This window comes from Falco rusticolus, chromosome 4 (assembly GCF_015220075.1).
Source record: "Falco rusticolus isolate bFalRus1 chromosome 4, bFalRus1.pri, whole genome shotgun sequence".
Lineage (NCBI taxonomy): Eukaryota > Metazoa > Chordata > Aves > Falconiformes > Falconidae > Falco > Falco rusticolus.
In genome coordinates this window covers 66,500,757-66,520,426 of record NC_051190.1, presented here as the reverse complement: position 1 = coordinate 66,520,426, position 19,670 = coordinate 66,500,757, and the positions used below count along the sequence as shown (strand labels likewise).

Here is a 19,670-nt window from a genome sequence, read left to right as displayed (position 1 = left end):
CTACATTCCTTCTTTCCCGAATTTATTCTCCATATTTAACTTGCATTTTGCCAGACACTTCAACGGATAAGAAGTTAATTATTCAGGAATAAAGAATGGGCACATACTCTGTACTGTCAGCAATTTCAGGCTTTGGGTGGGTTTTTTTGCCTATTAACATGTTTGAGTTTTAAACAAGGACAAGATCTTGCGATACTGATTAGAATTAGAGAACCAAACCAGAGGAAATACTCAGTTTCTGCATTTACAATTAATACCATCTTTTCTCCTCCAAAATAGAATGTATGTAACTCTAGCTCTGCTAGTAAAACAAGTGTTAAAGAATCTAACACCAACACACTTTCAGATGTTTTTGCCATTATTGTGATTATTAGAATCTATCCCAGCTGCAATACAGTGAAAAACAAGAAGTTCCAATGTCGACTTAATTACTGTCTTACACAGTGCTCTTATTTATTTTTGGTATCCTGAAGACTAATTCTGTTGTCTTGCCTAAAGTTTGCAGAACAAAAAAAAAATTGCTTCTCACCATTCCGCCATCTGTTGAGTTCATTTTCTAGCCACTGTATGGTGTTACGCAGAGTCTTGTTTTTCTCTTTTTCCTTCTCATACTTTTTCTTCCACTGTTCTGCAGTAAGCTCCACGTTGACACAGACTGTATTCTTAATGGTCTTTGCTCTGCATAGAAAAGAGCAAAGAGCTCTGAAACTTAGTTTTTAAACACAGGAATTAAAGGCTATTAAATAAAATTTCTGCATCTCACTGGTGAAAGGGTAAACATTCCAACCTCTACCAAAAGCTTATTTCTACTCCCTGACAACTATACTATTTTTTCAATTGGATTAATACAACTGTTAATGGACAGAGCAATACAATAAACTCTGTCAAGGCTAAAAAAAAATCTCAAGCTGGGTGACTTGGAAAAATTCAGCCGCATACTTTCACCTGAAAAAATTCAAGTCAGGACAGTAGTGCACAGCTTTGAATGAAGGACAGTATTCACCACACCTAGCAAACATTTCTCCAATGGAAAGCATAATATTTTTAGGTTGTACACCATCCACCTTATTTAAGAAATAGCTTGTTTCAACCTAAAAATCCAGCTACTAGATCTCCATTAACCAAAAAGATGTTACAAGTTCAGATGTGATTGTCTACACTGGGTGAGCTTCACCCAACTCAAAGACATTAGCTTTGGAGAAGAAACTACAGGCATGAATAATATATGCTAATGAAGTTAGCATATAGGTTTTACTTTAGTACCATACCTCACTTACCTCAGTAATTTTTTCTGTATAGTCTTCTACTACCAAATACCCCACTCAAAAGATTAGAACAGGAAAAAAACATAATAGTAATTAGAAAGATCCACCCCTCCCACCCCATTATGGGTCCTATAAGCACCTTTCTACAAAATCTTATTGCAGCTGATTACTATAAAAAGGCACATGTTTTTCTACTAAGTTACGCGATATTTATCTAGCCTTCAGTTACTACAGCTGAGGGTTTCAGCATAAATTTAACATCCCTAGAAGGCTGAATTAGTAGACCAGACTAATTATGGTGGCTGACAGAAGTGTACTCTTAACTCCTGAAGAAGTCAAGAACATGAGGCAGTGAAACTACAGAGCTACAGCTGGAAAACACTTCCCAATATACAATAGGTCATTCAAGACATACTAAGAGGAAAGGAAAAGACATCCTAGACTCTAAAAGGAGACCAATTGCAGAATGCGGTCATTACTCCACATCCACAAACTACCCATATTCTGCATGACTTTTAAGAAATCTGGTCTACTTTTCATAATAAAAAACTTATCTAAAAAGATCAGTAGAAAACTACCTTTTGAATTACTGTGGAAGAGGTACGCTAACACAGAAGGCCAGATGAACTAAGTAAAATGCTGACAGCTTTTGTAATGTGCTCCAGTAGACAAAGTGATTAAATCTAGCTGTCAGGAACTAGAGTATTACAATGAAGCATTAATAGCATTAAAGAAGAGATACATAACAAAATAACAAATTTGAAATGTGTACTTATAAATTCCATTACAAATGACACAGGAATTTAGAAGTACGAGCTCAAATGTTACTGGAATGCTAGGTACAAGAAACAGATGAGAATGTGTAATTCAACACGCTATCAAAGAAAGGGTGGCAGAGAACAGGCTCTCCAGGCAAATGAAAAATTCGGCTTAACAGGGGAGAACTCTTTCCTCCCTCCTTCCACTTTAGGGAAGAAATAAAATAAATAATAATAATAATAAAAAAAGAGTAGTATTAATTACTCTCCAAGACTATACATTAAACCACATTTCAAACCAAATGATACACTGTCCTCCTGGAAATACAGTCTTTAGAATCATGCCCAGTTTATGGATTTTTATATAATGAGGTAAGGTAGATCACAACACTGAGCCACACATGCACTGAAAAATTATAGAAAAGTAAGTATTTTAAGTAATTTGGTTCATGAATCTTAACAGGGTACTTATTTCTCAGTCTGCATTTATTTCTGAGCATAGTAAGAGCAAAATATTAACTCCTTTACTCACCTTTGGCCAAACAGAAGAGTAGATTTCGTTTCCGATTCATTGTATGAAGAAGGAGAACAGCAAATAACAATAGTGGTTCTGCAATTACCCCCTAGTGAATCTTGAAGGATTCTGGTCATTTTGCTATCACGATATGGAACATAAGTCTACCAAGAAAACGGTTAATTGAATCAGTCATGGTTTTTCAGACACATTAATATGTTGAAATAAGAGTTATGCTTTTGCTAGGTATAAGCTTCATTAGAAAGACATTAAATTCTACTTGTAATTCATAAATCATAAGACCAAACATGCATGGGATGGCATAGAATTGTGCTTCTATGTTTCGTGTTAGAGCACAAGAAAACTTTCAGTATGATGTCTAGGTCCCCCAACATTGAATGTAACTTTATTAATAATCAGTGTTGACACAGTACAAGAATAACGGCCACTTGCAATGCATTGATGCAACTGGATTAGTTTCAAAGACTCTATCGTATCACTGAGATCAGTACAGAATTTCTGCATAATATCATGTTCAGAGATGCAAGCTTTTAACCTTGAAGTATAAAAACACAAAAAGAGAATACTTACACTGCTTTCAGCCAAAGCCGAGATGACATTTCCAAGAGCAGACAAAGACTTGTTGATGTTCTTGGCCTCATCCAGCACAGCACCTTCTGCTCCAGTTTTACTAACCTATACAGTGTTTCAGTAAATTACTAAACGCATCTTCAAAAAACACCTTCCACATTTAATACAAGACTTTGGTAATTTTTCTGCTTTGAAGTCAATCTCCCTGACTTTATGAGGTACTCATAAGCAAGCTGGATTAAAATAAGCAGACTCCTGCTCAGACCTTTTCCCTGATTCACCATCAATTTTTCATTAAAAACCCGGTGTTGGAAAATGTTTCTAATTTTTGAAACCTCAAGTGAGTATTTTCCTTGTGAAATACACCTTTTCATAGAAGATGACTTCTATCAGATAAACAACTTCAAAAGTTGTTTGAAGTTTGTCAAAAAGTTTTAATTCCTTAAACACCATACACCACCACCACTCCCTCTGGAAAACATAGCAGAGAGTCTTTATTAGCAAGAATTTGTGAGAACAGATTTCAGAAGCTGAGTCTGACCTACATGAGTGCTCCAGGAACTTAAGCAGATATCAGCAGAAATGTGAAAAAAATCTGCCCTGACACCATTCTATTCACCTTAGCTCTTCCGCCGCAAGGCCAGAATTTGACTTACAGTTCTGTAATCCTCCTTTACTATTCTCACCAAGCTGTGATCATGACTACAACTAAGCAATTCTATTTGTCTGTGTTTAAACCAACCCAAGACAAGGCATCAGAGAGCCTCAAGTAATTAAAAAAGACTGGGAAACGCATGAAAGCAAAGTTCGAAATAAAACAGTGAAAGGAACAAACTACAGAGAAAGGAGACTTGCAACGCAGTCCTTTAACTTTGTTCTCACTGCAACGCTTTCAGTTTCATTCTCATTTAAAAAAAACCAACAAAACAACCCACCATCACTAAGAAACATTTCTGAATAAACACAGTATCAGAGACAAGGCCATCAAACAATGACATGAGGAAAGACAACAGCAAGCTGGAGACAAAGATGGGTATAAACCCAGAAGCAAAGATAATACCCAGCAAAAATCCAGCTCTTAAAAGGTTAATTACAGTCCCTAAGAAGTGATACAGAATAAGCAAGATGGTATACGTTTCCTTCACTGCTTTAAGACACTGACACAGGAAAGCTAGCTGTCATTTCAACAATATTAATCAGAATTTCAAACTAAGAAACTTGTTTTATGGACGTATAATATCTGAGTTTTCTTATGTAGTGGTACCTCTTTATTCCAGTATATGGCCAGCCAACACACCTGTACACATTTTTGCTCTCACAGATACAGAGATTGAAGTCTAGCCTATTTCCCCACCTATTTCATATTTACAAACCCTCACTGTAGAAATGCAGGTCAGCTTGAAGAGGTAATATGTAATAGCCAACCCAGACTAGGATTCCAAAACCACATTCAAAGTCAAATTTAAAATGCTTCAGAGATGACAAGTGAACAACTAGTATTAAAATATTTGACTGTAAAGAACAACCAGAGTTTTCCACAGCAGAAAAATTTAGAATTACCTTTTCACTACCTGCCAAGTCCACAAGGTAAAGTTTTCCACTTAGTTTCTGTTCTGTTTGAGTATTTTCTTGTTTTACGTTAATAAGAAAAATACTATGACTTCTGGAGCTGTGTTCATTCATATCTATAATCCAAAACATAAACTGTCAAAAACATTTGTACAACAAAACCAACTTAAAACCCCAGTATCTTCACACACTGACATGACAGATTTAAAGCTAATGAAACTGTATAAGCTCTCAATGACTATTAAACTACAAGCAGTAAAACCAATAGTATTGTCTAATTGAGTTACACAGACCCAGTTTCCCTTAGGCATCTATTAATATCACATAAGCTCACTGATAAGATTTGCTAGCCTGTCAACTATGGATTTCACACATTTAGTTTACTTTATTAGCACAGAAAGCACATTTACATTCTGATACCAGAACATATTCTTTTTTGTATTTACAACGTAACACATTTGATCCTTTTGTGCAAATTTGAACTAGGTGGCCATAACCTTTCAGCCCTTGCTCGTTGAAATACCTACTGCCCGCTCTGCTGTGAAATACGCAGAGTAAACAAGACTTAATTAAAATCATTCTTTAAATTCAGTAACTAACAAAATTTAAGCTGACTGCAATCTGAATGTGAACACCTGCCCGTTTCTTCCTTTTAACCATAAATCCCTCACAGGCCTAAAAGGACCAGCTTAGTGATGCCAGAGAAGCAGCTCAACATAGAATATCCTCCTACCCAAATTTCTGCTCTTTCTCTGTTACTTGGTCTGGTTCCCCAGTTCAGAACCTTACTACCTAGGAGCAATTAAGTGAAAGTGCAGGACTGAGTCATTCCTTAAAAGGAACACCATGTTTTTATTTTCAATCCTTAACCAAAGGATTGAGAAGAAAACATTTTATTTTCTTAATGACGGTATATTCTTTCTTCTCCTGAATAAAGAACTAGACACAGGAAGACTGTGAAACTCACACTCAAACTGGCTTTCGGAGATTTCTGACAGTCACTTCAGTCATTAAGAACTGAAGCATCCTTTTTGGTTTTTTTAAACCCTCTGTCATTTCCTAATCCTGCTTCGTGTTGGAATTCAGAGACCTACAACATGGCTTCTTGCAACTCAGTTGCATGCCACAGGGCAAAAAGCTTGGGACATTGGAATGCTGCTTAAATCTGCAGCATGTCTGAATATGTATCCTGAACAGCTTTTCTTAGAATATGCAAGAGATGGCCAAACTGTAGACAAGCCACAGTGCCTCACTTAAGAGATTCATAGGCTAATTGAAACAAATTCCACAAATCTGGGATTCTGCACTACTGCTAACACAGAACTACACCTTTTTCCTCAATGATTCAGAGCTCCTCACTGATCACTTACTTCCTCCTTTCAATCCAAGTCTAAGCAACATCTCACAAGAAATGAATTTAAATACTTGTTTCTGAAACATATGCTGAAACAGCTTATGCTAGATCCTTTCTAAAACCTGAATTATTTAGCTGACTATTTTTGCCTTCCCTACTTTTTGAGGCATACCACAAGCAAACTGATAAAGCACTAAAAGGAGACAAAAAGATAATACTTACTTGTAACTGCTACATGCCTGTTTGATTTTCCTTCATCTATAGTATCCATAACTTCTTCCGGACTACATACAAAACGCTCTGTGCAACCCTTTAAAAAAAAAATAAACACACAAAAGAAAGGCAAAACACCACACCAACAAGCCAGAAGTAAAAAATGTACACTAGAGGAGCAAAAGATGAAAATGTATCAGATTGATGCTCACCTTTACATAGGGAACTCTATTTTTGTCCTCATGAACAGAAAGATTGGTCTTTGAAACTAGAAGAGAAAAAGATCTAAAGCTAAGGTATGTGTGATTTTTTTTCAAAATGAATGAGCTGTGTACAACATGTCCAAGCCATAGATGTTATTTCTCAGCAACACTTTATAAGACATTTAATATACACGAAAGAACCACTACTGCAGCTTTAGTAATATGATATAGATTAGCTCCATGCTTTTCCAGTTTCTTATCACGTATAGGTTATTAGCATATTGCATACCCATCTCAGTATCATGGTAAGGTTTTTGGGTTTTTTAATATCACTCTGCAGAGCAAATTATTTTCTATGTTCAATATAAATAAAAGGCTTACCATCCAAAAGGTCCCTTATTTTATCCAAGTATATTTCGAAATATGACACCTAGAAGTGGGAAGAGGAATAAAGATACAGCATCAGAAAGCAAAAATAATTGTCTTTTTGATCAGAAGGATCCAGCATGATTATTATGACCTCTCACATAATACCACAACTAGCTCAAGTCCTTAAGGCTGAACTAAAATACACCTTTAAGAAGAAACTATTTTGATCAAAAGCTTCAAACACTACCAGCAGTGCCAGAAGTTATCAGGATAGCTACCATCAATGTTTAATGAAACAAGATTAAAGTGTTAACGTAATTCTTTAAGAAGAGTCAGTTACTTCAAAAATAACTCATGTTTAGATTTTTCCAAGTTACAGGCACTTGAAACTGATACAGAACATCCATTTCACCATAGAATACTTGCAGTTTTAATATAGATTAAATATATAACAATTAAGAAAAATTTACCTTAATATGAAACTCAAGATTCTCATCCATAGAGTAAATATAATTAAAAATATCTTGCACTATTCTTGGAATAATACCCATTCCATCTGGGTCGTGAAGCTTTCCCTTATTAAAAGAAGAAAAAATAAAATGAGACATTCATACTGAATCCAACATCACAAACAGTATCCAAAGGCAAAATAAACAGTTAACAGACAAATTAGTTTTAAAATTCTGACAGGTACAAAGCACTTACTTTATCTATAAAGGGAAGTCTTGATCACCCGTTTAGCCCCAGCATTTGCCAGGAGTGAAAAGAACAGCCTCAATAATCTCCCAAACCACTAAAATTCAAAATGTACTAATAACATTATTCTTGTGTTTCCCATCCCACTACTGAGGGCTGAAAAAATACAGTGACTGCCATTTTCCATCCTAAAAAAGCATTCTGGGTATCAAAATGTTGCAACGGAAAGGGAAAGAAAATTAAAATTGCAAGATGAAAACAGACATCTTATTTCTAGAAAGATAAGGGTATTATGATGAAAAGAGAAGACAGTGACATTAAGAGGAAAATTATTTTAAGATTTCTTACTTCCATAGTGTGTGTCTTCCCAGACGATGTTTGCCCATAAGCAAATATTGTACCATTGTATCCCTCAAGTACATCTAAAGGGAAAGAGCATTTTCATTAGGGTTCACTTCCTTCTTCTAAAGTTAAGCCAAATGAAATGGAATGCAAGCAGGCAGTTCTTAAAATGTTCAGCAAATTACATCATTCAGTGTTTGTGAACTCTGTGCTAGAGCTGGGGGGAGGGAAAGTGTTCTCTACCTCTTCTAATGCATTAAGTCATCATTGACTATGTTTTAGAAGTTTACTGTATTAGAAGCACCTGTTTCTTCAAACAGAAAAATCAGGACTTCAGAGTCAGGAACAAAACCAAAATCGATCCAGCTGCCAAGCTGACCAGATAACATTTGATAACTCAGAAGAAGAAACCATACACTAGAACTGTATAATACCTTCTACCTTCAGGAAAGCTTAATTGTCCAATTGTGAAGAGAACGGGCTATGTTAGAAGTTTCAAGCACCTTTGGCCATAAGCTTATATTTCAAATTAAGAATGAACCAACCCAAAGTTTTAGGTTGAGGGGTAAGGGGCTGGTGGGTTGGTTTGTTTATAAGTCAGTCACTACAGAACCACACACTGCAAGCAAACTTTTCCAAAACCAAGCATGAGATACCCCAAATAGGGAAGTCTTTGCACTCCATTATACTAGTAATCCACTTGTACCACCACTAGAGCTCATTTGCCATCTGACATAGCACAACCTAGAAACACCACACAGGGAAACAGAAACCAGATTTTTAGATGGAGGAAAGGGGCAGCATTGCAATTCTTAGTTAACTCCAGTTTCTAACTAAACCCGATTACTGTTTTACTCATTAAAGGGTTAAATACTTTTTTTTGTGTTAGGTAGGTATTTGTATTTTGTAGGTGCTACACTGATTTCCACAGCAATTCACTTTTCTAACCATCAAAACCCCCTACATTTACCCAATCTTCTCTGGTCATTCGTAGTTGATATTTAAGGGGTTTCTGACAAGACTTTGTTAAAGTTGGGTCAATTAGACCTTACTGCTGATATCCTCAAGAAATTTATCAATTTTATTTTCAGCAAACTAGCCAAGTGCTTACTACAACTTACTGTGACATAACCTTCTTTGTCATAAGACTTGATTTTCTGAAGTTACTAGGTCAATTCTGACAATTCAAGTTTGGAGAAGCTGTACACCCTGACATGCACAGCAATAACTCATGTTTAAAATTTTAATTATGATGCTAAAAAAAAATCACAATAAAAAATATCCTCCTTAAATTGGGTAATTAAATAAACAAGCTTAGAACACATCTGTAGCATACACATGACTTCACAAGTTTCCCTTCCTCTTATATTCCTCCAAGCAAACTTATGTAGGATGTTTTCACCAATAAATTTGAGGGTGGAAAAAAACCCAAACAAATAAACCTACATATGAAGAGCTTTTTTGATTAATTTCTGACAAATTGTTTTAAACAATGTTTTACAGGGAACTACAAAAACCCCCAAGCATTACAGGTAAATATTATCAAATGTTGCAATCAACTAAAACAGTAGATTAAGCAATGACTTAAGTTATCAGCTCAATTATGAGATGATTTTTAAGGAGATGTGTTCCACATTGGCTCTTACTAAACATTCAGAAGATAAATAGGAGCAACAGAAGTATCAGTTTTCAACATTGAAATCCACACAAATACAAGACATTTCCTTGTGGTTAAAATTGCTGTTCCACCTTACCTTTGACAATCTTTTTAGCACAATCATTGTATACTTGTTCCTGTGATGTGTTTGACTGGAATACACGGTCAAATATATATGGCTTGGACTGGGGGGAAAAAAAAAGACACAGAAGAGCTATTAAATAAACCAGATGTTGGAAGCAGAACTGGAAGGTGTTTGTTCTTATGGTTTAGAAGTAGCCTATACTGTCTCAGCCCGATCTTTTGTTTTATTTTAAGCACTTGAAGATTGTAGCAAGGAAATCGGCTTATATAGTGTTGCATAAATCTTCACATGCTTGCCTACAAGTAAGGCCTTGAATTAAGTATATTTGGTTTCAAAGTACAATCTAAATAGTTCTCCAAAACTACTCTGCCACATGACCTCAATTTACTTGATTTACAAGGATGTACAGACTAGGCATTGGCTTACCAAGAACCCTTTATTCTCGTCTACTCTGGTAGCAGGTTTACTCTGGTAAACCCAAATTGTTAAAAACAGCTTATACCATACCACACAGAATACCTGTCTTGGTAGTATTTGTTGAAAACCTCAAACCAAAAAGAAACATTCAGATCACCTATAGTCAGCACAAGAACCATTTCCCCATACATGACAGCCTTAAAATCAAGCACCATAAGCAGAAGAAAAAGGTCTGTTTGGAGGAAGAGAACCTTTCACAAAAGACTCATTTTGGAAGACACTGTAAGAGGAAGTTCTGACATAGCTTTTTGAAAGGAATGCTGGCTTTTGCTTTGTTTTAAAGAAGACACTTTCATAATGCAGTTCTAGCAGCTGACAATCTATTATGACATTAACTATTCTGCTCATCTTATGAAGTTCAAACTTTTGTAGCATTTTCAGAGCTTGATTTTGTATGTAGCCAAACAGCTACGCAAAATTTACAAGGGACCCAGGTCAGTTACCATTGCTAAACTCACTGCAACTGTTAAGTGCTCCATTTTGCCTAAATTTAATTATCAGCCTCCCCCAAGGATATTCTGGAAATGCCTCCCTGGCAAAGAAACCAGTATAGCTTCCACCTTTCATCCACCCACCCCATTCCCCTTCCCAGACTTCCATTTGTCTTTTAATAACATCTAGCATAACACCAAACAAAGCTTTTCAGATTCAACACATATCTATCTGCTGAGAAGGCTTGAATGCAGGTGGATAAGCTCCCTCTTGGAAAAAATAATTACAGCATTCACTGTGTAAATACACTCAAGAAACCACAAGGCAGAAACTATCCCTAAGGTGCTGAAGTTTGTCAGAATGCTTGTTTCACAGCAGGGAAATCACAAGCCTTCTCTATTACTCATTTTAGCTTCAAATATACCTCAAATTCCTATGTTCTGCAGGTTAGAACTGAGGCCATTACATACACCAGAAGACAACTAACAAGTTCAGGTAACCCTGAGGTAAGAAAAAGGAGACTGAGAACATGTTACATTAAAAAGTCACTGTAGAAAAGATAACACTAGCTATACGTTTTCTTTCTCGCTAGAAGCTGTGGTTTCAAAAAGCCTCCAACTTCAAAAATATCAATCGGCTACACTACACACTGCAAGCCATGTACATAACAAAACATTTTTCAGGTAAGTTTCATGCTCAAGTGCAAATTTATATACACTGAAATAACACTATTTTGGAGGATCATATTTAACATTACACAATGGAAAAACATAGCGAGAAAAGTGAGTGTTCAACATCACTGCAAACAACCTGTACAGCATCAGCAATCTGTGTGTTTGTATTTTTAAGGTTTAAACTCTCCTCCAAATTATTGCTTAGAAAAAAAAAAAAAAAAGATTACAAGTATTCTAATTACATTGATTTTAGAAGAATTAGGGAAAATTCCTGGATATGATCTTCTGACAGTCTAAGCAGCAACTGTTAAACAACACTCACTATTTCTCACAGATCCCAACATATCTGATCTTTGCTGTTCCTAACGGAGCATGACAGCTATGAAAACAGAAAAGTACATTAAAATGCAAACATTATTTTGCATAGTGTATGTGTTTGAATGTATATACATATATTAGTGTGTATTTACATATTACTATAGAATACTTCTGATGCCAAACAGTAATTTTTTTATTTTACTTCAAAGAAATCCAACTTTAACAAAAAAAAAAAAAAATTAGGCCTAGTTTCCAGTACAGGAAGATACCTTGCTGAGAAAGAACCACAGGCCCAACCTGCACTAGTCTGCAATCACTCCACAATCTACAGGTATCTGCAGCAGTTTCTGAGAGAGCTTTCCTTCTCTAAGTTTTTAAACAGAGTTTAGAGTGGTTTGAGGGTTTTTTTGTTTGTTTGGGTTGTTTCTTTAATTCTGCTAAGCAAAGGTTGACTGAATTGAACTATTCTTTATCTGTGTTAAAGGAAAATTATGTTTACTAATTTGAGTAATCCACAGACATGGAATACTTTAGGACTATCTACTCTCCAATTACCATTTAAATGTCTTCATAAGAGAACAGAGCCAAATTACAATATCTCATAATTAGTCTCTTTTGCTCTACAAAATGTTAATATAAAGAATAGTACATATTAAAAATGCCATGGACTAATAAGAATAGAAAACCAAGCGGCAGGAACTTCACTTGGACAGTAATACCTGTAACTGATCTTGTTTATTAATACAGTGAAATCTGCTAGGCACATGACAAATTCCAATTTCCCTCAAGTTAACAACTGCTACCAACATACGCACAAAATTTCCCAAGTCTGGCCAAAAGAATTCTCTCAAGGGTCCTGCTTATACAACTTGTCACTTCTCCATCCCCTGCAGGTGCAAAGTGGAGCATTTGTTTACATGCCCTCAGCATTATATCTTCCTAGGTGAAGCCACAATTCAACTTCAAAGTGCTCAAAAATCCAATTACGTAATTTCCCTCTCCTCCCAGGTCACAGTACATTTAGCACACCTATGGAAATCTACATTAGAGGCAGGTCCTTGTTCCATCATCGCTGAATCGGCATCTAACCAAGTAGGTTTACCCAAGCAGGTTCCAGGATAATTATGTTTTAAGAATACAAGTTACTCCCACTCAGCACGGTTTCACATCTTTGACATCTGCAATGCTGTCTTACCACTTCTTTTTTAAAGTCTACTTTCTGCTGTAAACAAAGCTAAAACAGTATTACAGATTACCCTGCCCCAGAAAGCCTCCTCATTACCTTCAAGAGATTAATCAAGAAAGATTAAAGTGTCAGATATTTTTTCTATACCAGATGCTTTTCTTCCCCAAGTAGTAAACATTCAGATATATTATGAAAACACAAAAAGTCCAAGCAACATTACCACATGGTGTCCACAATAGCAGTAGCAGCAGCATCACTACTGTGATATGATGCTGCTTTGACATACTCCAGAAGTTTCAGGAAGCATTGCTCAAATCCTAATAAAAATTTAACACATACAACCTATAAGCAACACAAAATATCAAGCAAACAAGCAGAGCTTCTGACTTCCTCTCTCCGAACAAGGAGAATTCAACATTTGTTCTGCCAGTCATTAACCACAAGACAACTCCAGCTCCCATAGTTGCTTGTACTGAAGGGACGTGGTCCCACAGCAAAAACCTTGCAAGCACCCTCACAGCCCTCAGAAAAGTACACCTGCCAACATGATTTAGCAGTAGTTAAAACTGAAGCTTAATAAAGGGTTTATGTTAAAGTACATAGTTCTGCAGTTAACCTCAAGACTAGTTACCCATTATACCCTTTTATAAAAGGATGCTCAACTAGTCCAAATTATACAAGATTTGGAGCATGCATGAGTTTCTTTGGAAAAGTTAGTTTTTGTCAGTACCTTCAACGAGGACTACACAAAAACCTGCAGTCGTAACCAGACCAAAATCTTAACCTTAAGTATTTCTTGGACTTTTCAGGTATCTCCACAGAAATAATTTTTTAAACTTTTTATCATTGTAACTTTCTGTAAACTACACAATTAGTTATTCATAGGGTTCACAGAATCCGAGAACCATTTACATAGGAAAAGACCTTTAAGATCATCAAGACAGACCATTAACCCAGGACTGCCAAGTCCACCACTAAACCATATCCCTAAGCACCACATCAACATGTTTTTTAAACATTTCCAGGGATGGCAACTCCACCACCTCCCTGGGCAGCCTGTTCCAATGCTTGGCCACCCTTTCAGTGAAGACATTTGTCATATTATCCAATCTAAACCTCCCCTGGTGCAACTTGAAGCTGGTTCCTCTTGCCCTATCACTTGTTACCTGGAAGAAAAGACCAATCCCCACCTGCCTATAAACTCCTTTCAAGTAGCTGTAGAGAGCAATAAGGTCTCCCTTGAGTCTCCTTTTCTCCAGAATAAACCACCCCAGTTCCTGTAGCTGCTCAGAAGACCTGTGCTCCAGACTCTTCACCAGCTTTGCTGCCCTTCTCTGGACACGATCCAGCACCTCAATGTCTTTTGTGCAGTGAGGAGCTCCAAACTGAACACAGGATTTGAGCTGCAGCCTCACCAGTGCCCAGTACAGGGGCACAATCACTTCCCCTGTCCTGCTGGCCACACTATTTCTGATACAGGAAATTCAAGATTACTAGAGTTCAACCTAATTTTTATGCATTACTATCTGAAGCAAAGTCAGTAGAGAAAATTTACTCGAAAAATCAGTAGTGTTTTTTTCTATCACAACTTACCCAGATACTCTTGTTTTTTGCTAGAATGAACAGTTATACCCACCCATGGTTAGCTTATTCTCAGTGAGAGGCTGAAGTAATGGGCTTACCTTGCCTTTAAGTTCTGCATCTTCATTAAAGAACATTCTTCCCATCAGCACAAAATTGTTAAAAGAAAAATCCCACACTGAATAATTTCTGGAAAGTATGATGTCAAATACCTGACTCAGTTCATCCTATTACTAAGCTAAGGTATTCTTGCTTTGACACACCTAACGGAGTCCAACACCGTGATTGCGTGAAGAGGCACTGTTCCAAACCAGCATTTTATTTTTAGGATAAGGGGAAAGGATTTTCTTCTTGTCCCAGCTTTAGACATACAAAACTACAACTGAATCAGAACTGTTAGTAGATCTCATCTCTTTCTGCCCTATCTTTCTTATTTCTGTGCAAATACTGCAACTCAAGCATCAACATCTACAGCAGTTATTTACTGTTACAGGAGGACTAAGGTATTTTTAAAAAACTGTGACTAGAAACTTGATTTCCAGTACCAAAACAGAGAGGAATTTTGGAACAAGAGTTTCAGCCAAGCTTTACTTTAATAAAAAGTTTTTTCTAAAGAGAAAAGCAAGCACTGCTGGCATAAAAATGGTCATTGAATTTCAGAACAAACTATGAGATAAGTGAGGTGTTTCTAAGCAAGCGGTACAGCAGCCAGGGAGTATAGATGTCCCTTTACACATCGTTGTAAGTTATAATATTTGCTTTCTGTTAAATCATCATACTAGTATCACCTGAAAAAGACATCAATTATCCACCAATTCATGGAATGAAGAAAAAAAAAAAGTAGGGACTAACACTGAAAGAATACTATTGTTTCAGCTACAGATCACAATTTCTAATTTGTGTTTAAAGTTGCACTGTAGACATGAAACATTTTTATTCATGTGTTTCTAATTAAACAGTGCTTTCCTTCACATTAGCAAATAATTAAAAAAAATATTTAAAGAATGCACCTTGCTTCCTGCATTTACAGTCTAGCACAGACTTTCTTTTAGCAATGCACATTTCTTTTTGAATGATCAGCTGCCAAAAGCTGCAGTAATAGCAATTGATCTTGATTCTAACGTAACTTAAACCTAACTTTGTTCTCATCTACTATCCAATACTAGTTTGAAAAGTTAAAAAAAAAAAAAAAAAAAAGAAAGCTAAATGTCTCAAGCTCTTTCCAGGATCACATGGGTTACATATTACATACAAAAAAAAATAGTCCAAACAAATACAAAAGTAGGTAGCCACAATTCTTTCTTAAAAGCCATAGAGATAAGGAATATACTATGATCGTTACTAGAAACATTTGGACAACAGTGTGATACTGCGCATTTGTGTGACTGCCCATAACACCTCACCACTTGAGTCATTTGACAGTACTATTTTCAGTTTAGGCTTCAGTCCGAAATCCTTGAGTGTCACTGTATATAGTAATTTATCTTACCTTTTGGACAGTTTTAAGAGGTGCACGCATAGACAGTATAGAAATGCAGAACTATCTACTCAGTTGCAAGTAGAGTTACATTTTTAAAAACAAAGGAAATAATCTCCTTTCTTATAAGCTTTCTATTCCTCCATTTCATCTTACTCAGAAGCCTGAAATCCATGAGCAAACTGCTGTCAATTTTTATACACAGGTACATTTATGATGTTTAACATAAAAGCCATATACTCACAACAAGTCGCTCTCTTATCTGTTTCAAGGAACCCCTCATATTCAATTAACAGGAAGAGCCAGTAGAAAAAAGTATTTAATAACATATTAAAATGGAAAGAAGCCACCTTTAATTAATAATTTAAAAGCTTTTTGCTAGTTAAAAAAGCTTTGTCCTGTGGAAAGACAGTAGTTTTTCAAAATCTGCTCTTTAAAATAGTCCAAGACCATATATCCTCTCAAATCGCTGTTAGACACTAGCTGCAATTACAAATATTTTATCTAAACCAAATTAGAATGACTCACTTGTCCAGAAAGACAACCATGTCAGTAATTACATAGGAGCTAGGAAAAGAAGGGAGGATAGATAGCTCAGAGATGACAGGGAAGTCATCTCTCCTCAAGGAAGGAGGAGGGTTTCCCTCCCCGCCCTTCTCCACAGAGAAGTCTGCAGTCCAGTGTAAGCTCTGCTTCCACCACCTCCTAGTTTTCACCTCTTATCTGCATCACCAGCAAACTCCCATGTATTATTAAAGAAGCCTTCACTGTTTCAGCGTGTAGCTAGACACACACAAAAGGTGCAAGCCATTTAGACAGCTGAGAAAGCTGCTATAAAAAAAACCCCCAAAACCAAAGTGGCTCAGCTACTGTTCAACAGCCAGCCAGTATGACATGTAGCAATAAGGACAGAAATCAAACAGCCTGAAAGTAACCAAACATACCCTTACTGAGGAATGTTTTTAGAAACTGTTTCACAAGAAGGACTGTTTCTGTTACTATCCTCCTTCCGACAATTCTGCAACACCAACACACAAGAGGTGGCCGGCTAGAGCCTCAGGTTGGAAGGACCATAACTTTTCAAAAACTCACTCAGCTTGTTAAAAAAAATTTTAAAAACCCAAGTTAAATCTCTAAGCGGTTGAGACAATTACTTTAAGTTGTACCTTTGAGGACACTGATCTTGTCGTATATACACCATTATAAAAACAAAATCACAGAGTATCAATCCTTCATTAAGTTTTTGTAAAACAGAACACAAATACTGTCGCTGCTACCCAACCTAATAGTTTTGGGGGGCATTTTTCCCCAAAAGTCAGACACAGCAAGTCCTGGACCTAGAATCACCAAAGGATTTTTTGTTGTCATTTTTACCAATGCAGAAAACACTAAAGTACAGCTGTAACACTACATTACGGCACAACCCCAAGCAGAAAGCCCCACATGATCCCCCTCAGGAGCATGCCATCAGGCTTCTACACAGACACAGTACCACCTTAGCCCAATTTATATATTAGATATTTTTAAAGCATACTTAGGGAGTATTTAAACAACATAAGTGGGTTTTTTTTAGACTAGAACTACTGAAAGAACACATGGAAAATTTATTTCTAAGAAGTCAGAAAACATCAAAGTTTCTAAACTTAATTATGGATTTTAAACAGAATATGTAGTGTCACAATGAATGGGTATTCACTGATGTAAGTGAGATCATTTGTTCTAGTCAAATTTTCAATTTTCCAGGTTTGGTTCCTTACTCTGAGGAGTTTACCTGTACAACATCAGGAAGAAGAGATGTACTCCAAGATAATAACTTGCCAGCTGAAACAAACCCAAATTACCTCATTTCACAAGCATGCTATCATTCTTGTAGCTTCCACACTCATGGAATTCCATATTTTATTGACAGATTCAGTTGAATATTAACAGACTAGAGCACTAGCATTTAGTAAGTCATACTAAAAAAGGTTTTATTATTCTCCTCCTTCAACTTCAGATGCTGTGCAAATAAGCTATTACTGGTAGCCTCAAGAAATAGAACATAAAAATCAAAATTTGAAGACAGATAATAACTGACATCTAAGTTACTTTCAGCAACACAGAACCAGCGCTGTCCCTAGAGAGAAGTATTTACATGAAAACACAAATTAAAAGTTAGCAAAAAAAAGACAAACATTGGGAATGAACTGTGTTTGTACAATACCAACCAAACCAGGCAATAAACTACCGTACTTTAATTTTATAGCCCAGTTCCGCTTAGTAGCTAAATATGACATAATGAACAAAAAGGAAAGGATTATCTTTTTTCCCTGTAACATCCAGAATGTTTTTAACAGGTCTCATACTTTGCAAGGTGGCTTCAGTTAATATACATTTACAAACATTTAACAAGCCAAATGATGTTTATTCTGACTAAAAAAAAAAAAAAAGTTATTAGCCAAAGACTGATTTACAGATCACAAGCACCAATGAACTGGAGCCTGCACTGTTCTGCGTTCTCTTCCCCCAAAACTCTCTGTAGACAATTACTTCGATGGCAGCTCCAATGGCTGCATTTTGAGCACTTATTTAGCGGTCAAACTCATCACGGTCCGCACAGCCAGGGACAGCCTAGCCGGGGGACACACTGCAGGACTCGGTGCTACTCTCCACCTCGTAATTCACGCGTTTCTGTGGGCATACGGAAGCGTGCCCTGTGGCTCGGGCTCGGCAATGAAACCTCACGCTACGCCCCAAGTCGCAGCCTTTCGCTAGAGCCTTTGTCAAGGGCTTCCCGACCTGCCCCCCCCGGCGCGTCCCCACAACCCCTCCGCCCGCCGCTCGGGGACCTCTGCCCCCGCCAGCTCCCTTCGCTCCACCCTGCCCGCATCCAGACCAGGCCTGCCCCCCTCCCCTTCCCCCCCGCCCGAAAAGGCCACCCCCTTTCCCGAGGCGTCCCCGCCGGTAGGCGCTCCCAAGCGCCTCAGCCCTGCCCTCTCGCCTCACACCGCGCCCATCCCCGCGGCGTCCGACCCCGCCGACCCCTGACACCCCCTCCCCCCCGGCGCATCCCCCGCCTCTCCCGTCCGGGGCGGCCCCTCACCGCGATGACGACGGTGTCTTCGCCCTGAAACTTGGCGATGTACTTGTCGCCACGGGTCACTTCGGACTCGTTGAGGGGCCTGAAGCGACACATCACTTTGATGTTACACTCCGCCGGGTCCGCCATCTTAGGCCAACGCCGCCTCCGGGGCGCTCAGCTCCGCCGCCACCCGCTGCTGCCTCTACACCGGCCCGCTCCGGGGGTCTCGCAAGGCGCCGTTGCCGGGAAGCCCGCGTCCGCCCCAGCAGAAGGGAAAAGGGAAGGGCTCCTTCCTGGCCGCCGCCGCCGCCTCCCGCTCTCACTTCCTCCCCAATATGGCAGCCATGGCGGCGCCTGCAGCCGGCGAGTCCCGGGCCTCCCTCGCCGGGCAGAGGCGGTGCCGACGGGAGGGCAGGGAGAGTGACGTCACCATCTGCAGCGCCCAGCCCCGCCCCGCCCCCTCGGCTGGGGCGCGCTGCGCCGGCGCGCCGGTGCGCGGGCGGCCGTGCCCGGCTCCACGGGGCCTCACTGCGCAGGCGCGAGGCAGTTGCTGGGGCGGACGGGCCGCTGCCGCCGGCGGGCTCGGGCCCCTGGGGCAGCCGTGGGGCCGAGGGGGCGGGGCGGGGCTCGCGGGGGGGCGGGGCTCCCCTCAGGGGCGGGAGGGAGGTGCGGCGGGGAGCTGCGGGGCGCCGCCTCCCGCCTTCTGCCCGCCGCACCTGGTGCGGGCCCCCGCACCCCCTTGGCATGGGGCGGAGCGGCTTTACGGCCGCACGGCCGGAGCGAGCCCCGGCCGCGGTGCTGCGAGGAGGGACGAGACCTCGCCCAGCCGCCCCGGCGGGGAGCGGGCG

The 19,670-nt window shown here is 38.9% G+C and overlaps 1 protein-coding gene across 2 annotated transcripts in view; it reads right to left on the bottom strand.

The window, feature by feature from the left end:
- KIF5B (kinesin family member 5B) overlaps nt 1-19,228 on the bottom strand; it is a 37,156-nt gene extending 17,928 nt beyond the window's left edge. The window contains exons 1-11 of one of the 2 annotated variants that reach the window (XM_037383922.1): nt 18,844-19,228; nt 9,629-9,716; nt 7,881-7,954; nt 7,307-7,411; nt 6,849-6,897; nt 6,477-6,532; nt 6,274-6,361; nt 4,689-4,813; nt 3,129-3,233; nt 2,556-2,701; nt 530-678 (exon numbers count right to left, since the gene is read on the bottom strand). In XM_037383922.1, the coding sequence (XP_037239819.1) occupies nt 530-678; nt 2,556-2,701; nt 3,129-3,233; nt 4,689-4,813; nt 6,274-6,361; nt 6,477-6,532; nt 6,849-6,897; nt 7,307-7,411; nt 7,881-7,954; nt 9,629-9,716; nt 18,844-18,969 (1,111 nt within the window). In that variant the 5' untranslated portion in view covers nt 18,970-19,228. The remainder of the gene's footprint in view (nt 1-529; nt 679-2,555; nt 2,702-3,128; nt 3,234-4,688; nt 4,814-6,273; nt 6,362-6,476; nt 6,533-6,848; nt 6,898-7,306; nt 7,412-7,880; nt 7,955-9,628; nt 9,717-18,843) is intronic. The other variant, XM_037383921.1, reaches the window with a different exon arrangement.
- Nucleotides 19,229-19,670: the final 442 nt, after the last annotated feature.